The sequence below is a fragment of the Phyllopteryx taeniolatus genome, chromosome 9, assembly GCF_024500385.1.
Source record: "Phyllopteryx taeniolatus isolate TA_2022b chromosome 9, UOR_Ptae_1.2, whole genome shotgun sequence".
Taxonomy (NCBI): Eukaryota; Metazoa; Chordata; class Actinopteri; order Syngnathiformes; family Syngnathidae; genus Phyllopteryx; species Phyllopteryx taeniolatus.
In genome coordinates this window covers 13,966,033-13,985,279 of record NC_084510.1, presented here as the reverse complement: position 1 = coordinate 13,985,279, position 19,247 = coordinate 13,966,033, and the positions used below count along the sequence as shown (strand labels likewise).

At 40.1% G+C, this 19,247-nt stretch overlaps 2 protein-coding genes across 4 annotated transcripts in view; one reads left to right on the top strand and one right to left on the bottom strand.

Annotated features, from left to right (window-relative positions):
• LOC133484081 (keratin, type II cytoskeletal 8-like) overlaps positions 1-19,247 on the top strand; it is a 19,480-nt gene extending 233 nt beyond the window's left edge. Inside the window, exons 2-10 of one of the 3 annotated variants that reach the window (XM_061786172.1) lie at positions 9,615-9,671; positions 14,685-14,893; positions 15,975-16,035; positions 16,168-16,263; positions 16,348-16,512; positions 17,339-17,464; positions 17,749-17,969; positions 18,082-18,122; positions 18,742-19,247. In XM_061786172.1, coding sequence (XP_061642156.1) covers positions 9,666-9,671; positions 14,685-14,893; positions 15,975-16,035; positions 16,168-16,263; positions 16,348-16,512; positions 17,339-17,464; positions 17,749-17,969; positions 18,082-18,122; positions 18,742-19,010 — 1,194 coding nt within the window. In that variant the 5' untranslated portion in view covers positions 9,615-9,665 and the 3' untranslated portion in view covers positions 19,011-19,247. Of the gene's footprint in view, positions 1-9,614; positions 9,672-11,932; positions 12,507-14,684; positions 14,894-15,974; positions 16,036-16,167; positions 16,264-16,347; positions 16,513-17,338; positions 17,465-17,748; positions 17,970-18,081; positions 18,123-18,741 lie in introns of those variants that run through there. The other 2 variants (XM_061786170.1, XM_061786171.1) reach the window with 2 other exon arrangements.
• On the bottom strand, positions 2,181-7,023 carry LOC133484082 (keratin, type I cytoskeletal 18-like). The gene is made up of 7 exons (XM_061786173.1): positions 6,533-7,023; positions 5,271-5,353; positions 4,711-4,867; positions 3,580-3,744; positions 3,364-3,489; positions 3,038-3,258; positions 2,181-2,375 (listed from the first exon to the last, which is right to left on the bottom strand). The coding sequence occupies exons 1-7, from the start codon at positions 6,938-6,940 to the stop codon at positions 2,354-2,356; spliced, it is 1,182 nt and encodes a 393-aa protein (XP_061642157.1). The 5' UTR covers positions 6,941-7,023; the 3' UTR covers positions 2,181-2,353.

Below are 19,247 nucleotides of genomic sequence, written 5' to 3'. Positions count from 1 at the left end.
TGGAATAAAAGTACCGAAGTTAACAGCACAAATGCATTTTCATTGTCAACTACATTACAATACCCGTTTTGATAACTTGACACTACGTAAAAACAAACTTCTGCACACAAAGTAGTTCCTCTCTTTTTGTTAGCTTAAATATAGTGCTCATACTGTGAAGAAGAAAAATGTCACAAGAGCTAGCTAGCATTGGTTTGAGTTTTATGCAATCAAAACAACATGTTTACATCCATAGCGTTGCTAACGTTGTGAACTAAGTAAAAAAACAAAAAAAACACAAAAGCTGAAGTAGCTCATGATAACGAAAAAAAAACACACCTTACTTGTATGTGTATTTTCAGATTAGACCATTTTTTAACACAAAGCTGGTGGTTTGGTGCAACACACAATGCTTTTGCCACTATTCTTGTAGCTGACAACATCAACGGTTATTTTAAATAAGGTGATGCTTGAGGAATTTCTTACTTCTCTGAATCTATTGTGTCATGATCATTAATGCTTCCTGGTTCACGTTGCTGCAGTCGCTGTTTTTTTTTTCTTCCTAATAAGATTCCAAGATCTCACTCAATGGAGAGGTCGACCACAGTTTACTTTGCATCTCTCTATTTACATCTTATTTACATCGTGTCATCATCATATGTGGAGGTTGATAAAAGTAACAATTTTATTTTGAAAACGTAAGAAATGCAGATGCATTATCTGTCGGGAGTAAAAGTACAAAGTTGTCAGGAAAAAATAAACAGGAGTGTACAGGTGCCTGGAAAATCTACTTGAGTATAGTAGTGATTAACTGATTAATTTAGCATATTTACCTACCACTCAACCTATTAATTGTCTTTATTGCTCTTACACTAAATTGCCATTATTTCAAAAATGGGGTTGGGGGATCAATTGTTAAGGACTAAGCCAACTTTTATGAGCAATTTTTGCATTCAACAGTTGATCTCTGTTGTGTCCAAAGAACTAATGAACCAAACTGTCAAATTTGGATTCAGTCAAAACACAAAGACAGTACAGCATAGGTAGCCCCATAATTACATGTAAATGCCCAGTGGCAACACTGTACACAAAAAAAATCTGTAAGACATCGTTCTTGCCAGCAGGTTTATTCCACACAAGATAGAGAGGAAGTGAAAATGTTTTGAGCCATTTTGTATAATTATTTGAAAATGTCCAATTTCCATGATTTCAGGTTCTCAAATAGGATAATTTCTGATTTCCTTATTCCTCCATGAAAGCAAACAATCTGTGTTTTCAGCAAAACAACATCTTCCTGGACATCAACAGAAGTTTTGACCTATTTTATGACATGTTTTGAATCTAACATGAACTTTGTCATTCTGAAACGTCAAGAATGTTGGGGTCCAATTTGAAATCTGAAAATCCTTTAAGGCCCAAGAAAATCTTAAATCACAACTCTGATCAACACATGAGATTAGGATCAATAATTCCCATATACTGTGTATAGTTTTCATAACCCTATTACATGAATATGTGTGAAGTAATGAGCACAATTAGCAGAAATTAAGGAGTGTCTTTTTTTCCTACATTAGAAGAAAGCAATAATGCTGTCACGTAATATTTCAAATGGCTATCATTCTAATCTAATCTTCATGTATTATATTATTTGAACATTTACTACGCACCAGCTGATCACGGTGATCAGCTGGTGCGTATTTCTTTGATCAAATATGTTTAAAATGTTGTACTATTCTCTAGCTTCTAAAGTTTTCAGTACAGAACTGAAAAACTAAAACTGGCACTTTTTAAAAAAAGTTTCTAAACAATATTTAAAAAATTGTGATAATAGTCAAGATTGGACAATATGAAAAAAATAATCGTAATTTTTTTTTTTTTTTTTTTTGCCATATTGCCCAGCCCTAACATTCACTTATGGAAAATTTTGAGTCTTCAGTAAACCTAACATGCATGTTTTTTTTAATCATGGGAGGAAGCCGTAATACCCAGAAAAAACCCACGTAAGTCCAGGGAGAACATCCAAACTCCACACGGGAGCACCCCAGCCGAGAATCAAACCCAGGACTTCTCGACTGCGAGGCAGATGTGGAAACCACTTGAACACCATGATGCTTTTCATGTAACCTCCTATTCAGCATAATATAATCATGTAACTAAGCAAAGAGTTTTATATTCCATAACAAAAATACAAAAGTCAGCACTGATGGTTAACAAATTGTTTTATTGTCGCCAGGTCACACATTTGTATATGGCCTTATTCACTTTAATCACACGTGATGCAATTATGTTATGGAATTATATTCCTTAATTGAACAACTTTTTATTGGGTTTGGATGGCCCTGGATCCTCCTCAACGGGAACTGTGGCCGACAGCTCATTGAAGGGCATCTAGGAGCCTGTACACAACACAAATGCAATAGGTTGACAGTTTAAATTGTGACCTGACTTTCAACAGCAATTTTTGCAACTACTTGAGCATGTAATTTCCAAGAAGTAACTTTAGTATTTCCCTCCACCACTACCATCACCTGAACTAGGTCTTCTTTATTTGTATACAGTACAGTGAAAGCTGCAAAATGGAAATCCCCCAAAAGTAACAGAATATGGAATTCAAACATCATCATGTGAGACATCAACAAATCTCATGAGACAGAAGTAGGTATCTAAAGGAGTGTCTTTTTCTCTTTTTTTCCCCATTATGAGGAAAATTGAGAAAAGTGTCATAATAAAACCATCAGAAATTGAACTTACTGTGACATAAGTAGAACGGTCTTGTTGCTATGTACAATATGAGCAAAACGTAATTAAATACCAATAAATGATCCAAATTCAGTAATTTTACAAAGCAGATGCCATGTTGAGGGTACGGTTACTCAAACATTACATACTGCAGTAGTATTACATTTATTTTAGTTTTACTTGTAAGTTATGACAGGAGTTTTCAAATGTTACTTAAAGAATTGGATGTACAATTAAAAAAGGTTTTATGATGTTTGACTCTGGAACAGATCGTTTTGCTTTGAAATTTGAGCAACTTGGTTTCACTGTTAACTCTTACTTGAAATCGCCACCATCCAGCAGGCACTTGTAGGTCTCGATCTCAGCTTCCAGTTTCACCTTGAGGTTGAGCAGAGCCTCATACTCTTGCGTCTGGTGGTGGATATTTGCACGCAGGTTTCCGAGCTCCTCTTCCAGATGTATGATGATAGAATTATACTTCTCCATTTCCATGTTGTTACGTAGCTCTGTGTTGCGTAGTGTGTCTTCTAAGGAGGCTTTCTGATAATCCATCATAAAAGAGCAATGAGATGTTTGGGAGGATTTAAGTGTTATTCAACTAGATGATATCAAAGTGGATAAAGAACAGAAAAGTAATTTTCTCACTAAGCTCTGTTGAGATGCAAGCTCGATTTCCAGAGTTTGTATCTGTCTGGTTAAGTCACTCCGCTCTATTTGGACACCCTGCAACGCCTCTGTGTTCTGTGATACTTGCGCCTGAACATCTGCTGTCTAAAGTTGAGAGAAGGAAGGATATCACACTTATTAACCAAATACTGGTATTAACTTGGTTCATGATGCCCCATCACAGTACCACCTTACCTGATTTTCATGCCAGCGTTTGAGATCCTCTGCATTCTTGAGTGCGATCTTTTCGTAGTTGCCCCTCATGTCCTCCATGATCTGTGACAAGTCTTGGCCTTTGGGGGCGTCGACATCCACTTGCACTCCTGACTGGGAGATCTGATTCCTCAGCTCCCTTACCTCCTACATGGCAAAACAGAGAAGAAGAAGAAAAAAAAAAATGTAATTCACTCGAAAGAATAAATTCCCACAGCCAGCGTTGGGACTCATCACTGGTCAGGATCAGAGTTGTGTTAATGTTAAACTACTATTCATCCATAATGCTAATTTAGAATTTTACAATTAGGCCAGTTATATAGGCCTACTGTTATCAACTCTGTGTTCTGTAGTGATGAATACAGTATTTTGGCCAAGTCAAGTTTTTATATATATATATCCCTTAATCACAAAAGAGTCTCATAGGGCTTCACAGGCCCACATTTGACAAAGACTAATGACATCCCCTGATCTAAACCCCCCAGTTGGGCAAGGAAAAACTCAAAACCCCATTTTGGGAGAAACCTTGAGAAGGGACCACAGATGGAGGGATCCCCTTTTCAGGATGACCAGGCTGTAATGGATGTCAAGTGGACAACATTTATCACATAGTATGGTGCTGTACAATGTTAATGAAGATGGTATAAGAGTCCATTTAAAGAGCCACGGGTAGATGCCTTCAGAAAGTGGTTCTTCCTCAGGACCTGGCCCGGTCAGTCGGAGCAGAATCCTCCACAGCAATTGCCTCCGGGAAGGTGGTCCACCTCAGATCTTGTCCCACTTGGTCCGTGCAGAATCCATACAGCAACAGTCTCAGATGCTGTCATCTCCTGTAGCGCTTTTATTGGATCTCACATGGACATTCATTTGTCCATTCATACACTGTTGTAGGTAACTTTTTTTAACTTCTTGAATTTATATATTTTTTACTTTTGTTTTGCGTTTACACTTGAATCTTACACATTACGTAAGACTCTCTCTCTCTCTCTGTCTCTCTCCTTAATCATTGCCTTGAATTTTTGTTGAGGTTTCAAAATTGAATAAACAGGGACAACTCAAGGGCAACTTTGAATAGTAAGTACAATGGCAAATGTTTCTGTACTGTACACTCACATTCTCGTGGTTCCTCTTGAGGAATTCAAGCTCCTCCCTCACGGCTTCAATCTCGCTCTCAATGTTCATCCTGCTCATGTTAGTTTCATCGATGACTTTCTTGAGCCCAGCAATGTCGGCATCGACAGACTGGCGTATTGCCAGCTCCGTATCATACCTGTATAAACCAACTCTATTACAAACATGCACTACATGTTGTCGCTGTCCAATGAAAAGCATATATCTCCACATTTTGCAAGGGAATTCTTTTAAATCTGAAACACATACAAAATGTTTTTTTCTGTATTTTAGATGTAAAAAAAAAAAAGAAGGTACCACCTTACATTTCAATTTGGAAATGGATGATTTTCATCCTTCATGTCGTCAAAAGACAGTGCTGGTATTCAAAACTGTATAAAATGTTATGGTGAGAAAGTATTCTCTGTAAAATCCCAAGGGTGGGTGGTATTGTTTTGTCTTGCCTTGGCAAGGCCAAATGACATGTGACAAGGAAGGCTAGATTTGCCACATTTATATAACCTGAACTAAATGCATGAGAGCATGAAGAGAAAGCAACGTACTTGACTTTGAAGTCATCAGCAGCCAAACGGGAGTTGTCAATCTGGAGCACCAGTCGAGCATTTTCTGATATCTTGTCAAAGATCTAGACAGAAAAACAAATTCTATGACAGGTATTTGTTAATTGTTAATTGGTGTTGCAAATTTGGTTCTGTTCTTATTCATATTTGTGTTTCCATTCATCACGCATCCTTTGGGGATTCTCTCTTCACAATATGTCTGCAGATGTGAGTTGGATCTCTGCATCTGTTTAAGCACCCAAGAGTCAGATTACACAAAGGGGTCATGGAAGAGCAGGAATAATCTTTCACTGGAACTCTTCTACTCTCTGGAAAAGCTATTTTTCCTTGTGAGTAAATCTTGTACAAATCAAATGTGTTTATCTTCATGTGTTTGTGTGAGTAGAGAAATCTAAATTTTTTTGGGGGTGGGAGTGAATTTCTTTCAAACCCATGGTATCCTGTCTGGCAGGAATGGGAAACACACACAACCCTTTATGAGTTGGGGAAAAAGTGTCACGATGTGAAAAGATATTTGGCATTTGGAGAAATATGTGACATTTGACTCTGGTGAGTGCAGCTGATTGTTATGCAAGCAATACGCTCACACATTATACATCAGCATACACACTCATGCTGGCAGGACAAGATCCTTTGTGTGTGTGTTTTACCACACATCTGTTTCACATTGGGGCCTACAGACACGGGGGAGTGGCGTAGAATGTCAATTATAAGCAGCGCCATTTGGAGAACTTTTGTATGTGGAAGTTTCTACCCTCATGTTGATGACTCATCAAGGGAAGTTGTGAACAACTTGAAGCACACAGATTGATGGGGGATGGTCAGAGCTGGGCAACCACACCCTTCATTCTTATGCAAGAAATATGATGGCTGACAAAAGAAATTGTGTACTTCTTTGCATATTGGTAGCATAAGTGAATGTTTTGTTTAAAGTGTTCATTCTCAGATGGTGGATAGGGAGCACCATTCCTTAATTAAATACCCCATGGGGATGAATAGAGTCTGAATCAAGATTGACAAATGTGCAGTCCTTCCCCAGATTCTTAATAACGTGCTCTCAATTAAAATAAAAAAAGATGAGACAAATTTGATTTGGCTTCTATGAAAGTTGGTTATGACTTAATCGCTACAAAAAATGTGGGACCTGGGTTGAGACCAGATGGATAATGAACACAACCTGCTGATATTATTAGGTGATGGTAACAAATGATTCTCATCGTAACATTATTGCTTGTCAAATCTACCTGTTTGCGGAGGTCTTCAATGATGGGTTCATACTTGCTGTAGTCTCTCATGTCGGGCCCTCCGGTCTTCAACGCCTCCCTGATCTTCGTCTCCAGCTCCTGGTTGGCCTGCTCCAGGTTCCTCACCGTCTCAAGGTAGTTCGCCAGGCGGTCGTTGAGGTTTTGCATGGCTCCCTTCTCATTGCCTGTAATGCCGGCTCCCACGCCACCGCCTGCTGCCATGGATCCACCGAAACTTACACCAATACCACTGCCCAGTTTGTTTGCTCCAGAACGCAGGGAGGGTGTAGAGACAGAGGAGATGCGGGTGTCCTGGCCACCAGCACCACCATAGGTGCTGGCAGCACGGTAGCGGGGTGAGATGTGGGAGGCAGATATCTGATGAATGTTGGATCTCCTGTAGCTCATGGTGAAGAAGTTTCTGTGTTACAGAGAAGAATGTGAGAAGTAGAGGCTCTCTGCTGGTCGGCGTAAAAAGAGACGATGGCAGTGGGAAGTGGGGAACTTATACTCCTCCTTCTTCTCTCCCTCAGTCTCAGTTGGCCTTTTTAGACCCTGCCCACTTCAACATCGCCCCATTTCTCATTTCCTGCTCTCTCTCACGCTCTCTTTTGCCCACACGTTTCCTTTTCCAACCTAGTGTGTCTTCAATTGTCATGGAAACGTACAAAGCATATTATATGCAACAAACCCTGCATGACCAATGCAAATCAGTTCGGTTGAGCGATAGAGAGCAGAGGCAAATGAGGGACTTGTAAGGTTGTATAATGATTAACATAGAAAAAGCAAATAACTTGGCAAAAGCAACCAAATGCTTTTGGTTTGTCCATAAAAGGAATAATGTCCGCTTTTCATTGCACCCTCCAACTTTGGTCTCTCATGCACATAAGTAAAACCATTTTAGCACATGCACATATAATAAGCAGAATTCAAGGGATTTGTTAAATAAATATAATTTAACTGTTAACCAGCAAATGTGCAGTCACACAATTAAGTAGTGATTGTTTAACTGATTCAGTGATAACCACACCTACAGCTGTAATCATATTTCAACACAATAAGTTAACAGTGAAGACAATGACTGTTCCCAAATTCACAGAGAAAATCCAAAGGACACACAAGCTTCCGAGATACCCTGGAGGTTGTGGAAAAGGTGAGCTGCACAAAGACACTGTGTTAGCTGATACCATGCTCACAATACAATCAAAAAGAAAACTCCGATAAAGGTCACCTTTGTTCAGCAATCACACTATATCTGATGAGCCGCACATATCAGCTCTTCTATTGGTACAATAACTACTGAAGACCTTAGAAACAACAGCTGACATCACACGGATCAACATGTCAATAAATGTAAATATGCTACAAAGTTAAAAACTCACACAAACAAGTTTTTTTTTTGAAATTTGCACAGATTGAGGGTGAACTGTGAGAGGTCAAAGCTCCCCCAAGACATTTTGTGATTTATTTAATTATTTATATTATCATTGTATATGGTGCCCCCTCCCCTCTCCACAAAAGATGATAGCACCCACCCTCAATGAAAACCAAAGCAACCCCTTAGCACCATCGGGAATGGGGGCCCCCTCGTACCCTGGCTTGAACTTTAAACGCTCCATAGCTGATGCTGACTGTCTTGTAGTTTTTGCATTCAGCTCTGCAACATCATCAACAAAGTCAAAAGAACTACAGTTCTTCCCAATTGAAGACTGTCCAGATTGCATTGTCACTTCTAGCTCACTAACTAGTTAGCAAAGAAAAGAAAAGAAACTGTGGTTTGTGAAGGGAACAGCGAGATATAAAGAGGAACGATAAATTAAATCCGCATGACTCAAACCGCGTGACTCAAACCGCGTGACAGCGTTGCGGCTGTCTTTATTTGTATGGGAAAACGCTGACAACATTATGCTTCACCATCACAACCCCCAAACAAACAAATCAGGGTCTGCTCAACTTTTGCCCTGATATGACAGGATAAAAAAGGTCAAGTCGCAGCGGGCATTGTCTTAGACATTGGAAATATATTGACAGCAGCATTTTACAATATGGGCTTCATTAAAATGTGCTTAGCCATAATGCTAAGCAGATGTGAAGGAGGGTTTGTGCTACTTGAGGCATCCTTCATATACACGGTAACATTGGATTATAATTTTTTTTCTAGTTACGATAACAGTCCGATAGATTAAGATATTTTTAGTCAGATCATGCATTAATGTAATAGTGGAGTACTAACTGTATGTACATAGGGATGTAAAACTCAAACTTCCTGTTATTTTACAAATGTTCAGGTCTCAGAGCTAAACACGTGAGCTAAATTGTTGGTACTCTTCTTTGGGGGGAAAAAGACAGAAAAACATAAAATGACCACTGAAATAACTTGAAACTGGTAAAAGTAAGGATAAATAAAAATGTACTTCAAATTCCATCCATCCATCCATCCATTTTCTGAGCCGCTTCTCCTCACTAGGGTCGCAGGCGTGCTGGAGCCTATCCCAGCTGTCATCGGGCAGGAGGCGGGGTACACCCTGAACTGGTTGCCAGCCAATCGCAGGGCACATAGAAACTAACAACCATTCGCACTCACAGTCATGCCTACGGGCAATTTAGAGTCTCCAATTAATGCATGTTTTTGGGATGTGGGAGGAAACCGGAGTACCCGGAGAAAACCCACGCAGGCACGGGGAGAACATGCAAACTCCACACAGGTGAGGCCGGATTTGAACCCGGGTCCTCAAAACTGTGAGGCAGATGTGCTAACCAGTCGTTCATCGTGCAGCCCTTAATTATCCTACAGTCAAAGAATGTCTGCTATCTGATACATTTCACATGCTGTTTACATGTAAGCTGGCTTGTTACTGTAATGATTATCAGATGTGCTTAATGAGGAATATGTAGGTCTAATATGCAAATGAATGATGAATACGTAATATGGGCTTGTGGATGTAGAAAGGGTTAGTGTTAGCAAACGTTAAGAAAAAAAAAAAAAAAAAAAATGAAGAATAAAATTTGATAATTTTACCTGTGCTTGAGTCTTTCTGTTTGAAAATATATGATTTTTTGTTTTTGTTTTGTTTTTCCGCAGAAAATTTCTTGAAGACCCATGCTGTCATAAACAGTTGCAGTCTGGGTACTGATGGAGGTGAATGATTTCTTTATTATTCCATTAATATATTTCGAGTAACAATTTTAATAAAAGTGAAGTTAATATACCCAGCCGTTCTCTGCACCGCGTGGGTAAAAATTTGCATCACAACACACCAAAACCAACTATGTACAACTCTGTATGTTGTATGTGTTGTACCGCCAAATCATAAAAATAGCAGCATTGTGAAAACGCTACAACACAAACAAATTACTACATCAGTAGCTCTACAACAAAACATGACTACATAGCTATGCAAAAAAAAAAAAAAATTGTAGTGTCAGTCTGCAGTCACTGGGTGGCAATAATCATAATACATTCATAAAACTGACCAACAGCAATTTCCATCCATCCATCCATTTTCAACACCGCTTATCCTGGTTAGGGTCGCGGGACGCTGGAGCCTATCCCAGCTGACTTCTGGCGAAAGGCGGACTACACCCTGAACTGGTCGCCAGTCAGTCGCAGGGCACATATAGACATGGACAACCATTCGCACTCACATTCACACCGTCACTGAGTGGGAACTGAACCCACGCTGCCTGCACCAAAGTCAGGCGAGTGTACCACTACACTATCAGTGACACCAACAGCAATTTGATTAGTGTAAACTGTTATGTCAAAACACTCATGCACCCCTCAGACTTTAGTATAGAGTACCTCCACTCTTATCATGACTTCTGATATATATATCTTTTTATTTACGTTTTACACGTCCCAAGGGTTTGTACATATACACATGCATATACTGTATACATACATAAATGCATGTGTATGTGTGTACCTGTAATTTCACAATTTGGCAAACTTTAGAACAGAGCACTCACAGATCCATTTTTGGGAAATGGGCAAATAAGAAAAAAAATATTTGGTTTTGTAAGTTCATAATTGATAGGTGGGCAAGCACTCCAAAGACTATTTGGATACAAGAAATTAACAAATCGATTTGCCATAATGTGTCGCCTTGAAGAAAATGAATTCCTTACCCTAGACACTGTTAACCTTGGAAATTGCCCCCGTGACATTTATTCTTTTCTTTATTTAAAATCACCACAATTGCAAAAAATGTCACATTAAAAATAATAATTAAAAAAAAACATTTGGAATACTCTACACGTTTAGAATCTTTTTTTTTTTAAATTGTATTTGAGTCAGTTTGTGATGTCACAGTATTTGGACTTGAAAAATTCTGCAAGTTAAAAATTATGATGTGTACCTCATCTTGAAGATTTTTTTTTTTTTTTCTGAACTGGACCTTTTTATAACTTTTAATTGGGGATCCATGCCCTCATCCTATTTGACTTGTAGCATGTAAGTGTGTCTTTCAGCACATTCCTCACTTGGTGTGTCATTTCGCAGCTTCCTACAATCCAAAATGCCACTGTCCTCTTAATAGACTTGCAATAAGACATTTTGGCCCCTCAGCTTACTCTTACCTTCCTAATGAAGAAAGCATAAGAAAATCTATTTGTTTGATAGCTGAAACAAACAATGAAAAATACCAACCACTAAAACGCCACAAATTTCCTTACCAGCAGTTCCACTGTAATCACACTTTTTAGCACATTTGTCTTAAGGCCGCAAAGCCTAAAGATTTTTTATCCAATGGACTATAAGTATCTTTCCTCATGTTGGATTTTATGGGTAATTTGAAAGCTATTTAAGACTTAAGGAGGGACAAGAAAAAAAGAACTGTTTGCTCTTCACCTTGCTGATAAAGAAGGAATGTTCATGATTCCATGTTGTTGATTGTAAAACCCGTAAAAGTCCATTTAACACTTCCTTTTTCAATTCATGCTGTTAAAAATGATTTGTTACAACGTGAACAAAAATAATCAAAGGGTAAAATCTGTTTGTCACACTTCTGAGACATACAGTTGCTGGCCACAAATGCGTGCAGCACGTCACACAGGGAGAAGACAATTTACTTTGCAATATGTCACGCCTATGAGAAGTGAGGTAACAGAGAGGAGGTCATCAATGAATGTGCAGCTTCATTATACCCAAGGATGGAATGGATGCTGCGTGTGCGATTATAAGAGAAGATATTGCAATGTCACCACTATTTCTATGGATGCAAAAGATGTAGTTTGATGTAGAAGATGAACCAATATGAGTTGCAGTCTATCATTCTCTTGAACAATTTGCAGGTTGTAAATGTGCAACAAGATGTGATTTTCTTCCGTGACAACACACCCATCCCCACACCACATGCCATACGCCTGTGCTCATGGCAATGGCCAATCACGAACAAGAAGGAACCCTCCCCTGTTCAGATAAATAGCACCAAACACTAGGGACGGTCTATCTGCCTGACTCTCCTATCTTCAGCAAAGCCTCCTCTCACCCCACCTCGCTACAACAGAAGCCTTTGTGACCATGTCTGCCAGAGCTGTGAAGACCACCACCTTCTCCACCTTGTCTACATCCAAGGGGCCGAGTCAGGGCTTCAGCAGCCGCTCCTTCTCTGGCTACGGTGGCCGAGGTGTGGGTTCTGCCAGGCAAAGCTGTGTAGTCCGCCGATCTTACGGTGGAGTGGGTAGGAGTGGTGCCGCCGTTGGCGCTGGGGGTTTCAAGGTGGTTGGTGGGTATGTTGCTGGGGGGTCAGCCCAAAGAGCAGGTGGACTAGAGTTTGGCTATGTGGGATTTGGTGGAGGCATGGTTGGTGGTATGGCCCAAGAAGTGGTGGCCCCCATCACCGAAGTGACCGTGAACAAGAGCCTGCTGGCCCCCTTGAACCTGGACATTGACCCCACCATCCAGTCTGTCCGCATCCAGGAGAAGGAGCAGATCAAGACCCTCAACAACCGTTTCGCTTCCTTCATTGACAAGGTCAGTCAACTAAACTAAGAAAAATACATTTCTTCAGAACCAAATGTTTTTGGTTTTTTTACCCTCATTGGCTCAGTAAGCAATTTCCACACGTACCTCCAAGGTAAAACAAGAGCCAAACAGAACAGGGTTTAAAAAAAATAAAATAAGTTTGTCCACTGATCTTGACTAAGAATCATGTTTGTTCAGCGCAAAATACGTTACTGATGACACAAATTGTAGGACCAAACCGAACGTGTCCCCCCCACCCCATTGGCCCAGAAGTCATCGTCCCACATACAGTACCTCTAGGGAAAAACAGAACTATGCCCGCACAAAGCAGGGTTTAAAAAAAGTTCTGCCCACTTCACCTCTAAAAGAATCACATTTGTTCAAAGTGAAATGTTACTGATTACTTTATGTAAAGAACAAAGTTTCTGTTTTTTCATTGGCCCAGTGAGCCCCACAAAAATGAGCTAGGTCCACACCTAACAGTGATTTAAACAAAGCTCTGTCCATATTAAAACACATTTTGAAAAAGCAGAAGCCTGAAAAAAAAATAAGTCTCTTGTTGCTCTTGCACCTGTTATAGGATGAAATTAAATATGTATACTTAAGATGTTAACATCATAAGAAATTCTATCGTTATATATAAAGTTTAAATATGCCCTGTGATTAACTGGCAAGCAGTCCAGGCTGTACCTTGAATCTCGCCTAAAGTCAGCTGGCATAGTCTCAAGTTCCCCCGTGATGGATGGAAATAAATACATCGTCATAGATCATTTAACACATTTCAAAATGACAATGGCCAAAAAGCTCTGTCTACACACAGGCTGAAGACCGATATGTAATATTTGTGTTAATGTGGACATGGCTTTAAACTCAGAAACAGAGGATGTTAGCAAAGCAAGTTGAAAGAGATACAGCTTCTTGACTTCTAAGGTAATCATTAAAAAGGTTTCTGTGTATAACCTGAAACCTGCCTCCTAAAACAAAAGTGTTGCACATTACATTCAAGGATAGATGTTTGATAATTGTGCAACATGCTGAGATCGTCACAGGACTCAGATCCAATATCCACTTGGATACAGAGTACAGAACAGTTTGGCTCGATTGATTGTATCCTCATCCTTACTTTATTATTATTATTTTTTTAATTTTTTTTTTTTATTTTTTTTTTTGCACACCGGTGGTCTACTGGTACCGCTGTGTTTGCTTCCCGGGCAGTGCCGCCAATACCTTACCATGGCCGGACCCAAGGCCGGATAAAATAACCGATGGGTTGTGTCAGGTTTTATTGGCGTGAAAACTGCCAAAGAAATCATGAGTGACTCACAGAAAGTAAAAAAATCTTTATTCACTTCAACTCAATTTTTGCAAGGTTGCCAATATTGTCAACATCAGAGCAAACATATAAAAAACAAAAATGCTGATGAGTGGTGCTGAAAATTGACTGATAAACAGCAATTCTTTCCATCTATCAATAACGTGAATGTTAACCACTTCATGATGTTGGGTAAAATGTATAAATCAATGAAAACAGGCAGCCTCCATCAAACAGTGCTTACGAAACGATGCTCAGTGATACAAACGATTTGCTCTCAGCCAATAATTGATCAGATGTTATCTAGTTGACGCCCCTTGTAAGCCATGGATTGGTTTTCTTGTTTAAGGAGGCCCCCCCCCCCCCCCCGAGAAATGTGGCCGATAAGTTAACCTGTGAATCAATCACACAAGTTCTTTACACTGGAAAAATCAAGGCTTCCTCTCTACATCGTGAAACTACAAATGCATGCTTGTTATGTTTGCCCAAGACCCCACCCCGGGTGAGGACACTGAACGGAGACGTAAAGGGCCAACCATGTGTCACAATTGTAAAACACTGCTATCGTGTGTTAAAATCTGCATTGTGGCTCCAAGTTGAGTGAGTAATAATTGACATGACATTAATGTGGTGGTGTCAGAGGAGTCATATTTCTTCTCATGCCTTTCTTTGTCCAACCACACAGTGAAGCTATTTATGTTCTCACTCCTATCTCTTCTTCACAGATTCTTAAAGACCCCCTTACCACATTCCATACAGTTTATTCATTAGTGTCCAGTCCATTCAGATTGCTCCAGGAATGTATGCAGCTTAGCTGGTAATGAAGGCACTCTTCTGGAAAACTATCGCTATTAAATCATATTTTTACTCTGCAGGTACGCTTCCTGGAGCAGCAGAATACAATGCTTGAGACCAAATGGAAACTTTTGCAGGAGCAAACCCCAACATGCTCCAGCATTGATGCCATGTTTGAAGCCTACATCGCCAATCTGCGCAAGCAGCTGGACAACTTGGGCCATGAAAAGGTCAAACTGGAATCTGACCTGCATCACATGTCAGGTCTGGTTGAGGACATCAAGAGCAAGTGAGTTGATGTTGCTGCTTATTGGCGATACCTCTGAGATACATGCATACTGCTTTACATATACAGTGGAACCGCAAAGGTTAAACACATGATGCTGTTTGACTTCCAAAGGAAATAATGTTTAGTGAACTAAAATGTTCATAGCATTGCCATCATAAAACCACACCTGTACCAATAAGTTAACCACTATGTAATAAAACTAAAATGCGGCACTGTATTATAAAACTTACACGAACTACAACTCCTCACCATTTTAAGATACATAATGGAAAGGGAAGATGTTTGCAGAGGAATGCTGTCACCTAGTGGCATTTTATATATATCGATGCAATTAAGAGATCTACAGTGTGTGTGTTTCAGGGCAGCAATGACACACGTCTTGAGGGTTGTGGTTACTTTGGTAGTGGAATGAATAGAAGAAGAATCCATCCATCCATCCATTTTCTGAGCCGCCTCTCCTCACTCGGGTCGCGGGCGTGCTGGAGCCTATCCCAGCTATCAACGGGCAGGAGGCGGGGTACACCCTGAGCTGGTTGCCAGCCAATCGCAGGGCACATACAAACAAACAACCAGTCGCACTCACATTCACACCTATGGACAATTTAGAGTCGTCAATTAACTTACCAACGCATGTTTTTGGGATGTGGGAGGAAACCGGATTGCCCGGAGAAAACCCACGCAGGCACGGGGAGAACATGTAAACTCCACACAGGCGGGGCCGAGGCTTGAACCCCGGTCCTCAGAACTGTGAGGCACACGCTCGAACCAGTCATCCACCGTGCCGCCTAGAATAAGAATATATTTCTAAAATAGATTTAAAAAATAGAACAAGTAAATGAACAGATAATTGGCCTGCTCCCGGTCATCAATCCGGTTCACCATACATTTATACATAAAGAGTAAGTTAATATTTGTTGCTTTAATTTAATTATTATTATTATTATTTTACCTTTACCCTTACCTTTCAAATAATCTTGCCCATCGGTGCTTTCAAAAATGTAATATGGCCATCATCTATATTATACTGAAATATTGTCTGTGTATAATGCTGTGTTTGGATACGATTCTTTCTATTTTTTAGGTACGAGGATGAGATCAACAAGCGCAATGAATGTGAGAACAACTTTGTCCTCATGAAGAAGGTGTGTTTAGATCTTTTGACCATTTGTGTAATTGTCACACATTTTAGGTTCCCAGCACAAAGGTCATTTGTATTGAATATTTGTTGTGTAGTGTGCAACAATGCTTTCTTAGAGCTGTCTGTTGCCATCCAGGACACAGATGCGGCGTACTTGACCAAAGCAGAATTGGAGGCCAAACTTGACGGGCTGTCTGATGAGCTTGACTTCTTGAGGCAGATCTTTGATGCTGTAATGAACTCCCGTTTACCTGTCACTGCAATCTGTATTACAGTCTCTCATCTCTATGTGTGTCTTTTGCTCGTCCCTGTGTAGGAAATCCATGAGCTACAGAGTCAGATCAAGGACACATCCGTTGTCGTGGAGATGGACAACAGCCGTAACCTCGACATGGATGCCATTGTTGCTGAAGTGCGAGCCCAGTATGAAGACATCGCCAATCGAAGCAGAGCTGAGGCTGAATCATGGTACCAGAACAAGGTAGTGTATTATTGTGACAGGAAAGCCTAACATTGGCGCCTTTTACAAAGGCCTGCTGTCACCAATCTTGGAGTAATAGTTAGTGGTGTCAAATTAATGCGTTAATTGCGATGAATTAATTACAGTCATATTTAGTGCATTATGCTGTTTAATCGCATGAATCTACTTTTTAATCGATGTACTGTTGCCTGTGTGCAAGCAAGTTGTCCTGTGTGGCTTGTATTTGTTTCTTTACCTCCTTCATCTGCCGGTAATTATTTTCTTGTTAAATTTAAGTCATTTTATTATTATTATTGTTATTTTAGATGTGTGTGAATGTATATATATATATATATATATAAGCCAACAATAAGGGAATTTAAAAAAATACGACAATCTTCTTCTTGTAATCGTATGCATTGTCTTCTGGAAGACAACTCTAATCTCTAAAAAAATAGGACCATATTCTCACCTTTTTGTTCTCTAAACAAATAGGACTTTCATCCTGTCATAATATGCATTAAAAAAAAATCATGCAGAAATGTCAGATTTATGTAATGATACATCACCATCATATCAGAGCTTTTACTTTTTAAACTGCAAATTGAAACTTATTTTGTGGACCCCCAAGATATGGCTCGTGGACTCCAGTTTGAGAACCACTGACCTTGAACATACTCTTTTGGCCAAAGTATAAGTTATTTTCTTTACAAATAGGAAGTAATCCCTTTTCATTAGTGATCACTATCATGTCCTTGTGGTCTTCATTAGAAATGGGATTACAAACACCTGTGATAAAGTCAAAATGACTAACCAGCATCTGCTGCATGTCCATGTGTCTGTGTAGTTTGCGGAGATGCAGCAGTCTGCTGGTAAATACTGCGAAGACCTGAAGTTAACCAAGGCGGAGATTGCTGACATGAACCGCAGAATAATGAGGCTCCAGTCTGAAATCGACATGGTTAAAACACAGGTGAGATTGGATCAGCACCGAATGGTCCATTTCCATCGATACCGCCTCCTGCATATGATTGATTTGGGTCACCAGGAATCATGCATCATGTACCCCAAATCCAGAAAATAAGAAATAAATCTTGCATTTTCCGATTAAAAACCGCACTGTTCTTCAGTTATTTTAATCCATGCATGAGTATTAAGTAGAGTGGTTCAACATTTGCAAAGTCCTGCTAACTACTCATTCATTTAAGAGTAGCGATAATGAAACCAACCAATGATCAAATATTCTTCTATTACCAGAGAAATAATTTGGAGGCCCAGATCGCTGAGGTTGAGGAGCGCGGCGAGCTGGCAGTGAAGGATGCCAAACTTCGCATTAGAGATCTGGAGCAGGCTCTTCAGAGGGCCAAGCAGGACATGGCCCTGCAGGTCCGCCAGTACCAGGAACTGATGAATGTGAAGCTTGCACTGGACATTGAGATTGCTACCTACAGGAAACTTCTTGAGGGAGAGGAGGACAGGTATGATGATGATGATGATGATGATGATGAGTATGAGTGTAGTCCTTTTTTTCCCCTTCAACCATGTTGCTGTGTTGCGTTTCTCAATGAGGGTGTCTGTGTCTCTTTCTAGGTTGGCAACTGGAATCAAGACCAATGTGTCCAAGCTGACATGTATGTATTCCATTCATTTGAAAGACTTTGTCTGATTTACAATGGATCTGCTCAAAAAATGTACTAGTTAACGTGTAGGTATTTGAACGATGTTGTTTGGGGGGTGGGGGAGGTCAGGGCGTAACCTCTCCAGCTCAAATGGAGCAGTACTGTTTGCGTGACCCTTTCACTCTAAAATCTCTCCTTGCGTGTGTGTTATCTGCTTCTCTGTGCAACACAAATATGCAGCATAGTGTGAGTTAAAGTTCCCCTTGAGGAATTGTAATGGGGCAGGACGTCTGCCTCATAGTCTTGAGGTTTAAATCTCAGGTCTGGCCATCTTTGTGTGGCGTTTGCATGTTCTCCCCGTCCCTGTGTGGGTTTTACACCCGGGACTCCGACTTAATAGCACATTTCAAAAACATGCATGTTAGGTTCGTTGACGATTCTAAATGCTGTCTTCGTCTGATTGCTCATAGAAGTAAATATTTTACTTTAGAAAATTCTGTCCATTCAAACTGATGTCTTTGCCTCAATTTTCATAAAATAGTCATTTAAAGCGTGGAAATTGGTTTAAAATAACAAATATGTTTATAAACTATTGTTATTTAAGTACATTGTAAATACATATTTTCAATAGTTTTTGAACGCACAGCTGTAAACTACAACGCTTATGGCCTGGAGAGCTCTCGTACCCCGTCCTACATCAGCTGCTCATTTGGCGCCGTCAAGGCGAGCGGTGGTTCCGTTTCTGGCCCCGAGACTGCAGCAGTGAAGAGCACCATTACCGTCACCACAGCAGAAACTGTGGTGAGCACCAGTGAAGAGAAGAAGGAGGTGGAGGGGCCCGCTGCCACTGAGGCCGCTACTGTTGTGGAGCAGGTGGAGGCTGAAGTTGTGACTGAGTGATCTCCTGACACCCCAATGTCGTGGAATTTGACAAGAAAAATCACACCATTACTTTAAAGTTAACAAGGTGTCTGCCTTTGCTCTTTCTGTTAAGGATCTGTGATCAACAAGTGGGAAAACCCATAGATCACTCCCAATTGTAAGCTTCAGTCGCTGTCAGTTCTGATATCATGACAGTACAATATCTGGCCACTAGATGACTCTGTGGCATAAGTTTTCAATAAATCAAAATGCCAT